The 18,045-nt window shown below is 42.7% G+C and overlaps 2 protein-coding genes across 6 annotated transcripts; one reads left to right on the top strand and one right to left on the bottom strand.

Annotated features, from left to right (window-relative positions):
- The first annotated feature begins 160 nt into the window (after window positions 1-160).
- Window positions 161-4,299, top strand: LOC114844618 (Golgi reassembly-stacking protein 2-like). Its single transcript, XM_029132120.3, has 10 exons — window positions 161-332; window positions 816-896; window positions 1,008-1,211; window positions 1,303-1,389; window positions 1,490-1,620; window positions 1,861-1,993; window positions 2,212-2,335; window positions 2,438-2,545; window positions 2,776-2,880; window positions 3,039-4,299. The coding sequence occupies exons 1-10, from the start codon at window positions 270-272 to the stop codon at window positions 3,302-3,304; spliced, it is 1,302 nt and encodes a 433-aa protein (XP_028987953.1). The 5' UTR covers window positions 161-269; the 3' UTR covers window positions 3,305-4,299.
- A 759-nt stretch (window positions 4,300-5,058) lies between these two features.
- LOC114844616 (serine/threonine-protein kinase tousled-like 1-B) lies at window positions 5,059-16,879 on the bottom strand. 5 transcript variants are annotated; one of them, XM_055503983.1, is made up of 22 exons: window positions 16,363-16,879; window positions 14,375-14,496; window positions 13,931-13,999; window positions 13,788-13,826; window positions 13,588-13,663; window positions 13,479-13,522; window positions 12,837-12,926; window positions 12,658-12,738; window positions 12,451-12,543; window positions 12,202-12,312; window positions 10,991-11,127; window positions 10,614-10,805; window positions 10,062-10,128; window positions 9,592-9,689; window positions 9,260-9,341; window positions 9,071-9,162; window positions 8,826-8,915; window positions 7,942-8,111; window positions 7,594-7,729; window positions 7,353-7,464; window positions 7,106-7,213; window positions 5,059-6,663 (listed from the first exon to the last, which is right to left on the bottom strand). In XM_055503983.1, exons 1-22 carry the CDS (start codon window positions 16,418-16,420, stop codon window positions 6,514-6,516), a joined length of 2,217 nt encoding a protein of 738 aa, XP_055359958.1. In that variant the 5' UTR covers window positions 16,421-16,879; the 3' UTR covers window positions 5,059-6,513. The 5 variants fall into 5 exon arrangements, with proteins under 5 accessions (XP_055359958.1, XP_028987949.1, XP_028987950.1 ...); XM_029132116.3 differs by having other exon boundaries at window positions 16,223-16,878; XM_029132117.3 differs by having other exon boundaries at window positions 12,837-12,920; window positions 16,223-16,878.
- Between the last annotated feature and the right edge of the window lie 1,166 nt (window positions 16,880-18,045).

Here is an 18,045-nt window from a genome sequence, read left to right as displayed (position 1 = left end):
TGTGATAAATTGGTGCATTTCTGTATGTTACACACTAATACATTTTAAATTATTTAAATTAACTACTGTGTTTTATTCTTGGAGTCTTGTTTTATTAATTTGTTAAAGTGAATAAAACGAACTAGAGGCCTCATTTCCTGCCACGTAACGGCGCATGCGCAACGCTCGGCGAGTCATTTGGCGACGTGTACCCGGTGTGGAACTTGTCAGGTATCTGCTGGATAATAATCTGCCATAAACACCTCAAAAAGCCTTACGAAAGCGACACAATGGGGGGGTCACAGAGTGTGGAGATCCCGGGGGGAGGCTCCGAGGGGTACCACGTCCTCCGGGTGAGTTTTGCAGCTGAGAGCTGTTAGCTTAGCATGCGGACAGCGCTGTGGGTGTGTTGACGAGAGGCCGGGGATGAGTGCTGTGGCCTTTGACTGGATGCTACCAACACCCTGTCAGGAATATGTTGTGCTGTGTCATATATCGTTTATCCTCACCTAGTAACCACGCTCGCTGTTTGTAAATGGTAGTTAACCCGCTAGCTTTTTTAGTACATACATGCTAGTTAACTAGCTGAATCCGCGCGGCTGTAGCAGCTTCTTAGTGATGGCACTAGCTAAAGCTAACTACGTAGCTGCTGGGTGACGTTTGACAAGCTTGTAATACACCAAAATTAGTTATTTGTCTTTCTTTGCCAATATATATAAAGCAGTTACATTGCATATACTAAGAATTTAGGTTTTTTATTATAAATAAAAGATTTAATTCTCTATATGAGAATGGGGACGTGAAACAGTAGCTGAGTCTCTCTCAATGTTGTGCAGGTTCAGGAAAATTCTCCCGGACACCGCGCAGGACTGGAGCCTTTCTTCGACTTCATTGTCTCTATCAATAACACTAGATTGGTAAGTGCAGTCTAAATTTGCAATGCCGTATTTATTTATATGAAACTCTAGCAGGAATATTTTTTAAAAGCCTCTGATTGGTTTCTTTTTTACTCTCACTGGGTTCTTAAGAACAAAGACAACGACACCTTGAAGGACCTACTCAAAGCCAGTGTGGAGAAACCGGTGAAGATGCTTGTTTACTCGTCAAAGACCCTGGAGCTGAGAGAATCCACTGTGACTCCCAGCAATCTCTGGGGAGGGCAGGGTTTACTGGGTGTGTCTATCCGCTTCTGTAGCTTTGAAGGAGCAAATGAAAACGTCTGGCATGTGCTGGTAGGCATCTTTGAAGCTTCGTATTCACAATGTTGTTTCTTTTGATGCAGCAGTGGTTTGTTTACATGTTCTACCTCTCTCACTCAATCAGGAAGTGGAGCCTAATTCCCCAGCCGCCCTCGCTGGCTTGCGACCGCACACCGACTACATCATTGGAGCAGATACTGTCATGAATGAGGTGGTTTATCAGCACTTAAGTCATTTCCTCTGTTACTCCTGCACATTCTGTAACTGATAATAAAAATTGATTTTTTTTTGTCAACGCCCTTAATCTGCAGTCAGAAGACCTGTTCTCTCTGATAGAGAGCCACGAGGGGAAAGGCCTGAAGCTCTATGTGTACAACACGGACACTGACAACTGCAGAGAAGTGGTCATCACACCCAACGGTTCCTGGGGTGGAGAGGGAAGGTAAGAGTGCACACACTTCATATTCATGCAAAACAATATGTATTTTTTGGAGCTGATTCTGTCTAACTGTAGTCACAGTAAGTGTTAAGGTTTCTAATGATGTTGTTGTGTTAAGGTTTTCATAAGAAGTTAATTATAATTATTTAAGAGGTTGAGATATTTATATAAGTCAACAAGTAAACTAAGCCCAGCCTCAGATGTATGCAAAGTGGTTTTTCAAAATTTCCCTGTCTGTTCCAGCTTGGGTTGTGGAATTGGCTACGGATACCTTCACAGGATTCCTACCCGGCCCTTTGAAGAGGGGAAGATGATCAGCTTCCCTGGCAATGCTCCCAGCGATCCTGTCAGTCCGCTGAAGGATGGATTCACTGAGGTTAGTCTAAACACACTGCTCAGATTCCAGGTTAAAGGTTCACTCGCTTAAAACTGCAGGTTTGAGTTAAAATGCAGGTTTCATCATTGTGTATTCTTTATTGCATTCAGGATGGACATGTTCATTTAGTCATTTGCTCGTTTGGATAATTGTGTTCTATTTGATGACAGGATCGTATTTCTACGATTCTTCCTGTTTTTCCTTTTTAACTTCTTCAGGTCCAGCTTTCAGCAGTGACCCCTCCTCCTACTGTGTCCACAGTCCCCACAGGCATAGAAAATTCATTGTCTGGTCTGTCAATAAGCACAGCCCCGCCTACTATGGCCAGTGAGCTGCAAACAGGTATTTCAATTTGGTTTAAATTATTAAATTTATGCCAATAAAATATTGTATTTCTTACTTGTATGCTCATCTAATGTGTAATGTGTGTGATCTTACTTCAAGGTTTGCCTACAGTCCCTCTGCTTCCTTCCTCAACTAGTCCCTCTCTCAGCCCCCTCACTCCACTGAATCCAGCATCTGCCAGCTTCAACCCCACCACCACACTACCAGGTGGGTCGTTTTATTTCTCTTATAGTGTGACCTTGACTTTCTGCACCAAACATTTGGAGATGACATGATAAAGAAGTTACAGCTGTTTGCCTACAAATTTCTGATGAGAGATCATAATACAGCTACTTGAGCCAGTATCAGGTTTACGTTTGTGTACACCGTAAATACAATGTTTTATTAGATCAGGTGATGAACCTCAGTGGTCTTTATGTTCTGGTTGTTGGTTCTAGGTCTGATGCCCCTGCCGCTTCCTAACCTGAACCTTCCACTCCCAGACCTCAGTGCTTTGTCACTAGCAGGCACTAGCCCCTTACCGCCATCAATAGGAACATCAGGTAGGACAATCCTTGGACTTTTACTATATTATACTAAGACTTATTGACTTGAGCCCTGTCATACACTGTGTAATTTTCTCAATTATTTTAAAATTATATTTACACATTATTTAAAACAATGTGCCTCATGATTAATGTATGTTTCTTGTTTTCTCCAGTTCCACCTCTGGCCCAATTCCCACCCCTCAACCTTCCAGGTCTGGCCACGTTGCCCCCCCTACCGGCCATGCTGCCTTCCCAGCTGCCTCCTCTCCTCTCACAGGGAGTGACTCCCCTTTTGCCCAACTCCACTAATGCCCTGTCAGCCACAGTCACATCGCCTGTGACTGACCCAGCTCCTGCCTTCATTCCACCCACAGATGCAGCCTCCACAAACGCAACAGAATCACTGGCCCCTACGGAAACAACATTAATATCTTCGTAATTTTGGAAAGAAGATCCCACTTATCATCAAACCAAAACACACGCCTGGTTTCTCTCTGTCCCCGCCTGTTTTTCTATTTATTTGGCCAATAAGGACGGGCAGATAGCTGCACCGATTCAGAAGCAGAAGTCAGCTTAGTTGAAGCAATGAAGGAAGAAGAATGGAGGATGGATGCAGATGATCATACCAAACTCTTTATTACCAGATTCTCTTGGAGCATAGGAAAGCAGCAGGAGTGCACAGTTTGTAGTTCATGTTACAAGGGAAACAATCTTGGGATTGTCTGCTTTTGAGATCTGGCGATGCTGTGTCACGCGATTTTATAAAATCTATAGTTTATAGGGACTGGATGATAAATCAAATGTAAATAGTAACGCTTATATAATGTGATTATATGACTACGAAAAGTAATAGTACAAACAATGAGAGGATGTGTGGTGGAACATTGAGCCACTCCGCGCAGAAAAATATTAATCCAAGTTGTAGAGTTTGAGTCTTATCGTCCAGTCCCTTTTGTATAACCTTTTGTTACTAGACCTCCTACTAATAACTTAATTTGATTCCCATACCTTTCTTTCAGTGACATCGCAATGAGTGTCTCCATCCAGTGAATGAATCTGCATTGTTTTGCACCACCTTTGTGTTTTGAAATCATCCGTGTGTCCCTTTGTATGTTTTCATGAATACTCTGACCTCTACAGCGCACATTGTTTCCACCAGAGACAGTTACAGCCTAAAGGCAATGCCAGAGAGGATGGAGGTCTCCAGTTACATGAGCTACTGAGCAGTGTGTGTTTGCTGTTGGGTGATTAGTAGTTGGGTCAAACGTGGGTGTGGGGATATTAAATATACAGTATGTCCTCCTGGCATGGCTGAAGCGTATTGGTAAATGGAGATGCAGTTATGCAGTGCAGCCACAAGGTGTTGCTGGAAGAGAACATTTTGAAAAGATCTACTGTACGTACAGAGCAAGCAATAAAGCCAAATTAATCTAATGTGCCTCTGTGTGTCTGTACAGCAAGAAAGATAATGAAGCGGAAGAACCCAGAAATAGCCCAAGTAAGGTTACGCTGATCACCTGAAAATAGAAAGCACTAAATTGTTCATGAAACAGAAGCTAAAAATTGACAGTAAATAATGTCTGCTGCAGCTGCCAAATGAAATATACAACAGCAAAACATTAAGTCTAGTGCCCCTTAATCCATGAATTTGACTTTGCCTGCATCTTCATCTTCTGGGCTCCATCTTGTGTTTAACAGAGTGAGGATGCACAACCCTCCACAGGAAATATGGGTCACACTGCAGGAATGAAGACATGTAGAGTATCTTTGACTGAATGTGAATAACCTGTGCCTGCATTGCACCCCCACGACGTACCTTGCATGTTAATTACTGGCTGCACTCACATACTGTAACAACTAATCATTAATTACAACAACTAAATGTGCCCACTCCCATTTTCTAGTCACTGTTTTATGCCTTAATGCGTGACTGAGGAGGCACGTGTCAGGTCACTGACAGTACAGCTGTCTGGGCTTTTGTGGGAATCCAACGGCTTACACAGAGAAAATCAATGAAAACTTATTTTTACAGTGCAAAGGAAAGTTGAGACACCAACACCTTGGCATTAGCTGCTTCCACTTGTTTTATCGGACTTCTCAACCAACAGCATCTCCTCCTGTTGCCACAGGCAATGATTTGGCCAAAGTCCATGTTTGCTGTATTAGAAATAGGCTGAAACCGTCCCAACAGTATACAGGTAAGTGCTTTATTTACAGGACGACAATATTTGATTTGTAGCTGCAGTAAATCATGCTGCAACACAAGCACACCCATTTCTACTGGCATGAACAGGTATGACCACTCCTCCCTGCACAGCACACCGGGACTGCTCCTCTCGCCTCTTATATGAAAGTAAACAAAAACTTACATGGACGTTTGACGTTGGTTGCAGAAGAATGTGTCGCATCTCCCCTCACCCTCAAACAGCACAGTAGGTGTCCATTTCAGAGAAAGTGGGCTCTGGAGAGTGTTCCTCTCGACGCAGTTCAAGTATGCACATTTTGAGAGGCAAAAACCCATTCACATGTTACAAACTAAAAGCAACATTTATAGCAGCAAACTGATAACAGCTTTCAGGAGGGAAAAAATAAAACTGAGACACTGGGGAGCGGGGATAAGCCTCATTATTATATATCTGTTAGTGAGTAATGTCTCCTGCACATCAAATGTACACTAAAGTCTGTGCTCCCAAGTCTCTGCAGTACAGCAACAGCTGATCCAGCTCCCTCAGTCCTCTCCCAGCTTGTGTTGATGGCGCCAACCACAGCAAGGTCCTGAGGCACTTGCCTCTGTGAAACACTGACTCTCATCTGAACAGAAATAAAAGAGCTTCCTGTGTCCCTGAATTGCTTTGCAACGCAACATAAATGTGAACGGAAGATTTGACTACACGACGAGTCCAGAAGTTGCTGCAGTACTTCATGGGAATAGGAAGTGCAAATCAACCTTCAGAAAGTCAACCTGGAACATTTGTTCGTCAAGTTGCATCGAAGTTGTGACATCACTTGCACCTGTGTGCAGACAGGCCACAAAAGAGAAAAAATTTTTACTAACAACCATAATTTTGTGTCTTATTCAAATGAAGTGAACAATTTGTGTCCTTTCTGCACCACGCCCCGTTCTCCTCTTACCTACCGGCCATCACTATTATAAAGCAACTAGACTATAACTGCAGCTTCATGTTGACACAGATTAGCCATGGTGTATTATGATGCACAGACTGTATATGTGTATAAGTACATGTATGTAGAGCTGGGAGAAGTGGGCTTGGACAGGGCATTTAGGGGTCATACAGCTGTCAAAATGTCTCCCATCTGGGATTAATCATGTCCATAAGCAAATCAATGAACTTCAGCTGTCTCGCACCAAACACTGAGTGGTGTTCCCATTCTTTTTTTACATTCCATTTTCTTCCTCTCACAGCTAAGTTCATGGACATTACTCTGTACTACTTTTGTGACAGGAGTAGCACCTTCCTCCTCTGCGTCACCTGAAGTTTATCCCCGATTATTCCTGTTCCGCTTCTCATTTTCCTATTTTGTAGAAGAGCTCAGGAAAAAGAAAAAAAGGACAAAAATCCAAATCCATTGACCTTCGGTAGGACCTTGAGACTGGGCAGAGGGTGTGGAGAGTCGCGAGAGAGGCGATCAGTAGGAGGGGAGAGATGAAGCAGACGGCTGGAGGGAGCCGGAGGAGTTCGAGCGTCTCATGTGAGGGAGGAGGTAGGAGTCCGAGCACAGCTGGTGAACATCGAACCTGTCCTCCTTTCGGTACGCCAGGCAGCGCCGGATAAACGCCTGCAGAGTACAGGTCATACTTTAAACTGGTACTCTTTAGAGCAGCTTTAGTTTGCGTGTGTCAACGTGTAGCTGAACTGAAGACGGAACCAATCAGTGCCTCAGCTGAAGCTGTTAAGCTGATGTGTATGTGCCTTCTGACAGTTCAACACTCTGCATGTCGCAACTCAACTTGTGAGATCGACGAAGATTAGACAAAAATCATCACTTTGACATTACTATAACCTTATCCTACAGACCAGGCACAATGTACAGTTTACTAACTCAAGAAAAGTTTTAATCCACATCTTGCACCTCAATTTTCTCCTCTCCTCGTAATCAGGTGATGTAGTTAATATAGCTTAGCTACGAGTGTTTAAGTGACTAAAATTAGGCGGTGTTGTTTTGCATTTGAGTCATCACTGCGTTAAGTCACTTGCACGTGTACGGGTTTGTGCGGTACCTTGGCCTCTGTGCTGGCCTGTGGTTTAGCAGGAAACTGGACTTCTGTGGCTTTAAGGATGGTGTTTTCCTGGAGAATATCTTGTTGAGACTGGTTGTGACCAAACGGCTGGAGGAGAAAAAAAAAACAACAACAACAACACAAAAATAAACTCAGGAAAAAAGAGGGAGAAAGGTTTGTACAGTTGTGTTACAAAGAACTTAATTAGCCAACCCACATAATTTGCATTCATAATGTGTTGCTTTACCTTGCGTCCATAAAGACACTGGAAGAAGATCACTCCCACAGACCAGACGTCCACCTTATTGGAGATTTTCGGTGGCTCCTTTCCCACCACAAAACACTCTGGAGGGAGGTACCTGAAACACAACACCCTTGTCATTAACTAAATATTTCATACAAATTACTTTTATAAAAAGGCATCTATCACAGTCCTAATCTAGATGCAGAGGTCAAACCATGCGTGCTGAGCCCACACTGTTTCTTACCAGTAGGTGCCTGCCCCCTGTGATGTGAGGTCCATTCCATCCACACCATAGTTATCGTCGTCCATTATCTTGGACAAGCCAAAGTCTGTGATTTTAATTTCCCCACATGCAGTACCGTCCACCAATAAGATGTTACCTGTGCAACACAGACAGTCAGTGTAGAGAGTTTGGCTCAACATCAAATATTTCAAACACTGGGCAGGAGAAATTCCTACTGATCTAACTAATCACACTCATTTATATGCTTTGTTGGTGAACACTTAGCCATTGGCATCTTAATTACAGTACCTCTAGCCTCTTGTTTAATAAGTCTGAGCACTATAATTGCGTTTTGAGCTTGTCACTTACCAGGTTTGAGGTCATAGTGGATGATGGGAGGTTTGATCTCATTAAGGTAGCGCAGAGCGCTGACAATCTGCATGACAATGGAGCGCGCCTCCTTCTCAGACATCAGCTTGTTTTGTTTCAGGTAGAAGTCCAGGTCGTTTCCTTCACAGAACTCCAGAACTGTACAGAACCTAGATGAACAGACGATGGACACAAACATTACATACTGGAGGGCAACTGAATAAACCATTAGCAATTTCCGCTTCCGTTTTCACTTGAGCTCTACATGTGTCTTAATAAAGTAATACAGTAAACTGTTCTTTCAGCAGGATGTTTCTTTAGATGGTGAAAAACTATGCTGTCCAATAAAAGACACATAACATCGCCTTCATTCTATTCTCAGAGGTCTGGGTCAGGACTTTATGCCACTCGATCAGCCCTATTTGAGTTTCCAGTCAGCTGCTGAGTAGTTTCATCTGTCACTATTACTAAACTGTACTCTACCATAGGACAGGCCAAGCACAAAGCAGCCAGAGTGTTTTGGTATCCTCGTCACCCAAGTTCGCCTTTTAGGAAAAAAGAATTCACCTCCATTGTCAGAGCATGCTGACGCTGATTCACACATTCCTCTTTGAACTGATTTTACGATTTACTCTTTCCCAATCCAATAACACTTCTAAAGATATTTGCTCTTACTTGCAGCTCCCTTGTGGAGCCTAGAGGCACTTAATGAGTCCTGGTTTATTGAAATATTCACAGGATACGGCTTTCATAAAGATCTGAATCTTATTGACGTGCATTGTTCTGTTTAAAACCGCTGCAAAAAGTATCCTTAGTGTGATAAGCAACCTTGGTATGTGCCAACTCAGTAGGGCTGCAGCTGGCAGAGGTCAGAGGTGACTCACGTGTCTGTATCCAAGGAGAAGTAGTCGTACAGCTTGACTATTCTGGGATGGTCCAACTGCTTGTGTATCCGGTACTCCCTGCATGCATGCCTGGGAGGAATTAAATGTCAAGGTAGCATGTGTTACTGCAGGAGCACTTTGTCTTTGTGTATCTGATGAGGTGTGTGTGTGTGATGAGGTGTGTGTGTGTGTGTGTGTGTGTGTGTGTGTGTGTGTGTGTGTGCGTGTGCTTGAGGGGGACCTACTTGTGGTAGTTTTCCTTTTTTTCCTCTCTCCAGTTTTTGTTGAGCTGGTGGATTTTAACAGCTGCATAGCGCTGCTCAAATAAGTCGAAAGCCTGTGTGTGACACCCGTCCCACCAAAAGATTTATCTTTGAACACACTTTCCACATATGAAGATCACCCAACAAGTAGTCTAGTCATATGGACACTACCTTGTAGACTTCACTAAAACCGCCCCTGCCCAACAAGTGAAGCAGCAGGTACCGCTCGTTCAAAGTAGGGTGATCTTTGAAACTGGAAGAAGCAGAACATTAAAGCAAGAACTGATGACAAATTTATCATATTCCAAACAACTAATTTGAATAAACAAATGCTCCATAGATTAACTGCAGATTTAAATCACAGCAGATGTTACCTATTAATCAAATAATGCAATTTAATCCTGGTTGGATTTATAATTTCTTCGATTTTTCATTACACATTACATTCACATTAAGTCCTATTCATTTGGCAGCTGGTGGCCGTGTGTGTTGGGTTGGCTTACGCAGAGCTGTCCTCATTGTTTATCCTCTTCAGCTCCCTGATGTGAAGGTTCCTTACCCGCTCCAACCGCTCCAGCTCTGCTTGAATCTCGGCTTCTTCCTACATGCATAAATGATGAGACGTATAATTTTACTTTTTTTTCCTGTTTGAAGATGCATATAATTTAATCTTGTTTAGGCAATTAAATACTATCTCACTGTCAATAAATTAAGACTCCAGTGGCCATTTAAAGCAGCACATTGAAGCATCTCTGCCTCCTTTAGTCACACTTTCAGCTGTTTGATTTGCATTTTACCCATTTGACAGTTCAATAAAGTAAATGTTGTGTAATGCGCACCTGGTACACGTATGTTTGAAAAGCAAAGCTTATAAATGAAGACGCAGATGCAGGTCATGGATGTTTCTCTAGTTTAACTAAACTCATACACATTTATTGATCAATTAATCAACTACTAAATTAATATTTCTGACCTTTTTCAGATGGCCGAGACGAAGCTTGAAAATTTCTTCCTGCTCATGGTACTCAGCAAGGGTCAGTCTGTCAAAAGTACAAATCAGTCAAAAAAAAAAAAAAAACACTACAAAAAACTACAGCAGATTCAAGAATTTTGGATCTATTTCACCTTAGTTCAAGCTGTCTCCTTTGTCATTTTGTCAGATAATAGCGTACAGACACTGGTCAAATGTGAGTAACTGTATAATAATGTGGTGTACTGCAGTTGGACTGACACCGATTCTGTTTATCTGATTAAAATCTTTGATTTGGATTATCTTTAAAACAGATTGTTTTTCATAATATCATATATTAATTTATAATAATTAAATATTAATATGTAATATATAAGTATTTTCATATAAAGTATCTGTAGGAAATACAATGCTTAATATTGCACACGGTGCCTCTCAGCTAACTACAAAGAAAGAGGTTGTATAGGTGGTTCTTTAACAGTTAAAGCAAAGGTTTAGGACAAGTTCTTAATGGACTGGAGGAAAAACTTAGAGTATGAATTTCCATGAACTCACAGCTGGGGCAAGGAGGGCTTGAGGAAGGGGTCTGAGTCGTTGCCATTCACCACCTTGGTTTTTCGCTGCTTGGGTTCTGAGGTGGAAGCCACTGCAAGGGAGGGTGATGCAGGGTTTGGAGGTTTCCTTTTGGCCAGCAGCTTCCTCTGTCGCTCTATGTCCTCCCTCTGCTGGTTGATGCCCTCTTGCTGCCTGTTTCAAAGCAGACACAGAAAGTCAAGAAAAAAAAAGTTTGTTTATACATGTTTCATACGCAACTACAACATTAATAGACGCAATAATACGAACCATCACCAACAGTAATGCCATGCCAATTGCATAAAATATACATCATCAAACCTTAATTCAGAATGATTCCTGTATTGGAGGTGTCTTACTTGATCAGGTTCTGGAATGCGTATCCGTCAGTCCACTGTTCCGTGTAGGATGCTCCGTGTCTGACAGTAGTGAAGTGACCAAGGCGTAGGCGGTCCTGCATACTCTTCTCGCGACACGACTGCTTCTCCTGGGTGCTCTGTCCACAAAACCACAAATATACGCAATTAGAAGTGCTGAGGGTATTTAAGTACCAGCTTTGGGCAGAGAGTGCTCTTCTCACTTAGTTGTAGTACAGACCCTTTTAAAGCCAATGTCAGATGTGCGTGCATATCGGTAAAGAAATTAACAAAGTAGTCTATTCATTTCACTTAAGAGATAACTTGTAAATTGCATCAAAATGTCTGGGTGTTGCATATATTGTTGCCACAATCAATATTTCATTGGTGGATTCAAGTAATAAAGTGCTTCAAGACCAGAGACATCCACTATAATATGGGTCATTTACATTTATTTCAAGACACGATGACTCGTGGCTTTTTGCCAAAGCCCAATAACTTTTGTAGTGTTGATGATCACTGAGGAAGAACACGATAGCAATGTCGTCACCAAAAGAGTAAGAGTCAAGTCATATGACACCAAGAAGCTATAGGTTACAAGACAATATAACCGATGGTTCCAGACACATCAAATCCCACCACCCACTATTGTGTGGTTCTATCAAACTATAAATCTGGTGGATAAAGAAAACCAGCAAAATTCTACCAACCAAAAGAGAAATGTTTCCCCTCAAGAGACATTGATGAAAGCCGGGCTAAAGAACAAATACATTAATAATACATTACTGTCTGAAACAGGGACCTAAACACTTACCAAGTTAAGTTTCCGCTAATTTGAACAATGAACTTCAAGATGATTCTATCAAACTCGGGCCACTCTTTTTCTGGTTTTCCAGCTCTCTTTGCCCCAGCGCCTACTGGTTACCTAGATCAGGTGTGTTCAGTCAATCAACAGGAGGATAAGCCAACTGACACAGCTGTTAATGGTAATCAGTAGAGGGAGTTGGAAAACCAGCAGGGACAGTGGCCCTTGAGGACCACAGTTTGACAAGTGCTGTACAGTACTGTAAGTCACAAAGTAAGTCACTTGTGTGGGGCTGAACTTACGAACGTGAATGTATGTGCTGTGGTCTGGGTTCTTTTTCTGCCCCCGAGTTTATTTATGACTTAATGCTACTCTAAACTGAAGCTGCACAGGAAAACAAACCACGCACCTTTTCAATGAGCAGTTTCTTGCTCATGGTGATGCACTTGTTGAGCCTTTCTTTGTATTTCTCCAGGAGTTTTTGCTGTTCGTCGATCTGCCTGCGAAGGTCACAATTTGCCTGAAAGGAAAGAACGACAGCAGAGACACTGATTAATTCAGTTGTACATATTCAGTTTAAAAAAAATTGCATTAGCTCATCATCCTGAGCATTGAACATAAGTACATGCTTGAATCAAACCCATGACCATAAACTCACCCTGAGCAGGTCATCTATTCGTCCTTCTTTCTTTTCCAGGTCCAGACTCTTGTTGCTCTCCAGAGCAGCTAGCTTTAAACCCGTCAACTCCGTCTATGAAAACCAGGTAGACAGTAAGCAATCAGATGTGCATGAAAAAAAAACACACAAAATTTATACTTTAGGCACCTTTAGGGAAAATGATAAAAAGCAAATGTGTCGCAGTACCTGAACAAACTTGGTAGAAGATGCTTTTGGATTGTGTTCCCCAAAACTCGTCCTTGTAGGAGAAGAGCTATTCTGCCGGATCTGCAGACGAAAAGGTTTCAAATAATATTTTTATTGTTAAATTTCTCTCAACTACTTTGTGTGCAAATGGCCAACAAGAATCTGAGTCATATACTCACAATTGAACCTGGGGCAGAGTGCGAGTTCTGTGGGGAGCGACGAGCTGATGGGAGGCCTCTGACTGGACTAGAACCATTTCCACCCTGAAACTTTGCAAAGTAAATAAATGGGTAAAGTAACTAGATGTCAACTGATCAGGAGGGCTGGCTCTGTTCTGGGGTGGAGCTGGACCCCCTATATGCTGTAGCTGAGAGGAGGATGATGGTCCAATTCCTCTCTATCCTAGACAACACCTCCCACCCCCTACACAGTGTGTTGGCTGGACAGAGGAGCAACTTCAGCCAGAGGCTGATCAGTATTAGGTGCTCCACAAAACGCCACCGGAGATCCTTCCTACTGGTGGCCATCAGTCCGTACAACCCCTCCTATATTGCACAGATCTTCATCTGCGCAATAACATGTATAATAATAGTTTAGCTAGTAATTAGAAGTGAGTATGTGTAGATGTGTTGGCATTCTTATCTCTAATCTCTCTACCTTCTTGTGTGTACCTCTACCTGTGACAGCAATCAATGTGAGAGAAATAATTTCCCTCTGGGATTAATGAGGGTTTTTTTTAAATCTCGAATTGAATCTTAAATAAAATTAAAATTAACAGCATAGTCAAAGGGCCAGGTGTTCATCATTACAGCAATACTCACATCAAAGTAGTCGCTGATCTTGGGTCCACGAGTGGAAGTCTTCCCTGTAAGACAGAGATGCTTAATTTAAGCCTAACTTGCCTTTATTTTGCAAAGGCATTATTCTTACCTTGACTGCTTTCCGAATATGTCTCAGCTTTCCTTTTCCTCCCTCTGGATGATTCAGAGTGCTTCTTTTCTGGGGTCTGTAAATCGATATGAAAAAGAAGATAAGAAAATGCAGCATAAATTGCGCGTAATGTACCTAACAAAGCAGGATTCAGTGTTGGGTTTCAGCAGGAGAGAGCAGTAGGAAGAAAGAATACATACTGAGTAGGCAGGGGAGCTCCCTCTTTTCAAATCAGAGTTCTAAGAAAGGAAAGACAGGAAAAGGTGGAGGTAGTGGGAAACAGTTGACAGACAACAGCAGTATCTGTGTAACCAAGAATTATTGTGTATTTTGTCCGTTTTACCTCAGACTCCTTGTCGCTAGATGAGCCCAGACTGCCATAGCTGTGGTTCGAGGACTCATTAGCCAGACCCTTCAAGGACAAATTAAACAAATCAGAGAAAAGGTACGCGGTCAACATCAGCAGCAAAGGTGTGTGGATCCTCCAAATGATGATGTGAAGAGCATTATTAAAGCCTGCAGGCCTGACTGGAATCCATAACCTAGCTTCTTAGGCGTGTCACAATGCCATTTTGCATTACATGAAAGTTTTAAGGAACAGAAAACAAAACTTATCAAACTAGCCCTGGGTTTGTAGTTCTAGAAACTGTCATCATAGAACTGTCACCTCAAACAGTGATTGCATACCGTATTCTTCCTGCTGGAGGAGGAACTGGGTGTCATGTTTTAGACATTACAACTTTGGTATTTCTATTGACATAAAACAAAAACCACTGCTAGCTATTACCTTAGCACCTCCACTAGCGCTCCCAGTGCTGCCTGCAGTGTTGCCACTAACGGCTCCAGTGAACCTGGCCTCCAGCAGCTCCTGTCTTCTTGGGTCCAGGCTGTGCAGCTCCTCCATGGGGCCTGAAATACAGAAAATGAAACCGGTTATTTAAGTAAAGACCTTTACATTACTGCCAATGTTACAAAGAGTAATGAGCAATAGTATAACTACAGACATTAAGTGATGAACATGTTACTGATGAAGAATAAAAATGAGGGACCAGAGAAGAGACTAAAGGGGAGGAAAAACTAACAAACTCATTCAGCTGTACATGCAGTAGGCTGCTCTTTGCTACCTTTGATAAATGCGTGTGTGACACTGCATTTGCAGCTGAAGCAGGAAGTTCATTTTTTTGCTAGCAATCCTGGAGGCACAACAGTCGAGGGCAGGCGGACTGGGTACATTACTGTCTCAACACAAAGATCATAAATCAGCTCCATTTCTCCTCACAGGCTAGGCTGCTAACTACACTGGTTTCTGACATTTAGAAAAATCAGAGTGTGAGATAGAGCACAATAGCACTGGACATTTTGTCTCAGGATGAGTACTTGTGAAATGCTGGAACATGAATGGAAATTGATTTGGGCATTTTCAGAAGCTGTGCGTCACTTTTAAATGCTACGCACGTGCAACGCTGTTCCTTCCGGTGTTGAAAAGCACTAAGCATTCGGTCTTACGGGTCTAGGTGTACATTTAAATGGCTCCACATCTGCAGATTTCAAGAGGTATACCCTTGCGGCTTTAAATGGGAGCTATAGCGTAGACACTGTAGGACAGATTATCACACAGGCAGTAGGCAAACCATATGCTGCCTGACAGGGCCTTGTTCTATGACAACCAGTTTCCAGGGAGAGGCACACACAGGTTTTCTGCTCCCCACTGACTAACAACACTGCTGCTGCAAGTGTTTGTTTCCTCATTGGACATTTCCTGGCTGTAATCTTCACATAGCTTCTGGCACAGGGGCAAGGCCTAAAAGGCATAATGGACATTATGAAACCCCCGAGCAGTGAAACAGAGATCACACTACAAGGCCTGTATGAGGTTATCTAACGGCAGAGAAAAGTGTTCCAGCTTGAACAAATTCATAGTTTAACATCTTAGCATTATTTTATCTTTGTGTACAACAGTGTTTAGAGCAGTACTCTTAAGAGTATATTATAATGCTGATTTCCGTTCTCAGCGACTTAACACCGTCGATGTCCACACTCTTGTTAACACGTCCTTTATCTGATCTGCCCTGTGTACACGATTTTAACAAACACACATGTTCGGTCACTTTAAATCGAGTTGTGTCAAGTAAATAATACAAAACAGCAGGTCGACAACAATGTGGAAAGACAAATGCATCCACAGTGGTCAAAAGTAATAACAGGGCCTAATCTTAAGTTCACACCAGCAGCAGGAACGTGCATTGCAATACATTAATGGATGCGTCCTCGGCTACGTTGTTTCTTATCCAACTAGATGCTGTTGATGGGAGGCGAACGTTGCAAACTGCTCCAAAAACACAGGCATCGCATCAACAGCTGAGTTAGAACAGATCGTGTGAGCGGCCGCTAACAAGCGCAAAACAACAAGCTAGCATTGCCTTTGTGCAAACGTGATAGCTTGCTGCTACTTATACTGGCCATCAACTGAACTGACAGCTGACGTTTGGCTTCCAATTCACGGCATCAGTGAACTTGACATCCATTTTCACTTCAGCAAACGTTAGCTCGACACGGCCGAATCACCCACTTCTCCTGCAAATGGCACACTTGAAGGAGAATTGGAGTCTTCCGTGTACTTGGCGAGCTCATATACCTTCCTTGCTCTTTGCGGTCGCCGTTATATGTTGTTGAGAAATCGTTGGGGACGAGGAGAGCTGCGACCAAGATGGCGTCGCCTCCAAACTTCCACCACCACTTCCACTGTTACTTTGGACACTCATGAAGCCACTTTACCGCCGAGAGGAGCTGCCGTGCACACTGCCGTTTGCGGAAATCCCAAACTTGCGTCCATCGTTTGACACCTGCTGTAGCCACACGGGCCAGTGAACGAGAGTTAGTCCGTTTTGGTGCCGCTACACGTCTCGCATTTTTTTAGCCGTGTGGGTCTCGCGGAGGAGCGGCTTCTTTAGACACTCGCTGAAACGGATCCAATGTAACCTTTGCATGATGACCGCACCGCGCGCCTGTCAACATCCAGTTCGCGAGCGGAGCTTTGATTCTAGTAGGCGAGGCTATCGCGAGGCTGGCGCGCACCTAGCAGCGCGATGGGGGATGGCATGACACCGAAACAGACACTGATCTGGGATCATTTTACCCTCCTCCAAACTAGCCCTGGGTTCAGCGAGAGGCACAAATTAGCGTCGACCTGAGAACAGCGTCTTCTTTAGGTGAAAACAACAAACACCCCGAAAAAATGGCCGAAAGTTCCTGTTAGCCCGTGAAAAACGAAACAACAAAAAACAAAAAAACGGAAAAACAACACAAACATGTTGCGTATTGTGCATATAGATATATAGTATGAATACTGTATAACGTATATATTTTATTTTTGGCTTGAGTCGCGTGTGTTTAGTGCCGGCGCGCGTGCGTGTTAGTGAGACTTAGTCTATGTGTTAGGTAGGGCTGTGGTCTTGATATGCTGCTTTTCGGTCTTCCATCCAACTTGCAGGGAGGGGGTGCAGGTGGGAGGATAGCGATGTGGTCTGGGCTATAAGGTCTTTTGTTCCAAATTTGGTGCACTGCATCAAATGCCTTTGCCTGCTTGTAGGGCAATGCACACACAGTTTGACCTACATCTTATTCTTACATTCCTTTCAATTTCTTCTCCTGAATGCTGTAAATTTCTTTGAAATATACCACATTTATTTAAAGTGAGATGACAATAACGGATGCCTGAAATGTGCTTGGGGGGATCAGCTGATCTGTGCTTAACCTGTATTATAAAAACGTAATTCTTATGTAATTCAAGGAAAGCATTTAAGGAAAGTACAGTGTAAAAAGGTATTTTGTCTGGCAAAGCCCACCTCACCTTGCAGTCAGATTGCATCAGGAAACAGACGAAGGCACAAACCATCATTCTGCACCTCATGTGCACCTGCCCATGCTAACCTGATTTTTTTTGGTCACATCGTTTCCACGGCAACAGAGCAATCGTCTTGACAGGCTATGAGCAAGGTTGTGTAAGCAGTCTACTACATTCCACTACTACGTACTACTCGTACGGTTTATAATGCCACTTCGAATATGAAATTTGATTTGTGATACGACAAAAACAGTGAACGATAAAAGTCAAGACTTTTTAGACAGCATCAAATGTCTGATTGGAAAGTGGCAGCGTTGATTGACATCCTGAAATCTGGCTCCTGAGAGACGGGAGTGTATGAGAGCACAGTCTGAAAACAGATCCATTTGAAGAGTAAATATTTAACATATTTTGTCACAAGATAGGAAATGTTTTGGAAATTTATATACAGTGTATTAACGAATATCATTACAGGAAACACATTACACATTGTTATGTGGGTCATTGAGTGATGGGTGGAAAGGGAAATTTACTCATGTAAAATTAACACACTGGACTTATGTTTTAATTGAAGTCAAAGGTTACAGAATATAACTATGTATAGTTTTATGTAA

The sequence above is a fragment of the Betta splendens genome, chromosome 17, assembly GCF_900634795.4.
Source record: "Betta splendens chromosome 17, fBetSpl5.4, whole genome shotgun sequence".
In the NCBI taxonomy this organism is placed as follows: Eukaryota; Metazoa; Chordata; class Actinopteri; order Anabantiformes; family Osphronemidae; genus Betta; species Betta splendens.
This window is presented reverse-complemented; position numbering and strand designations above follow the sequence as displayed.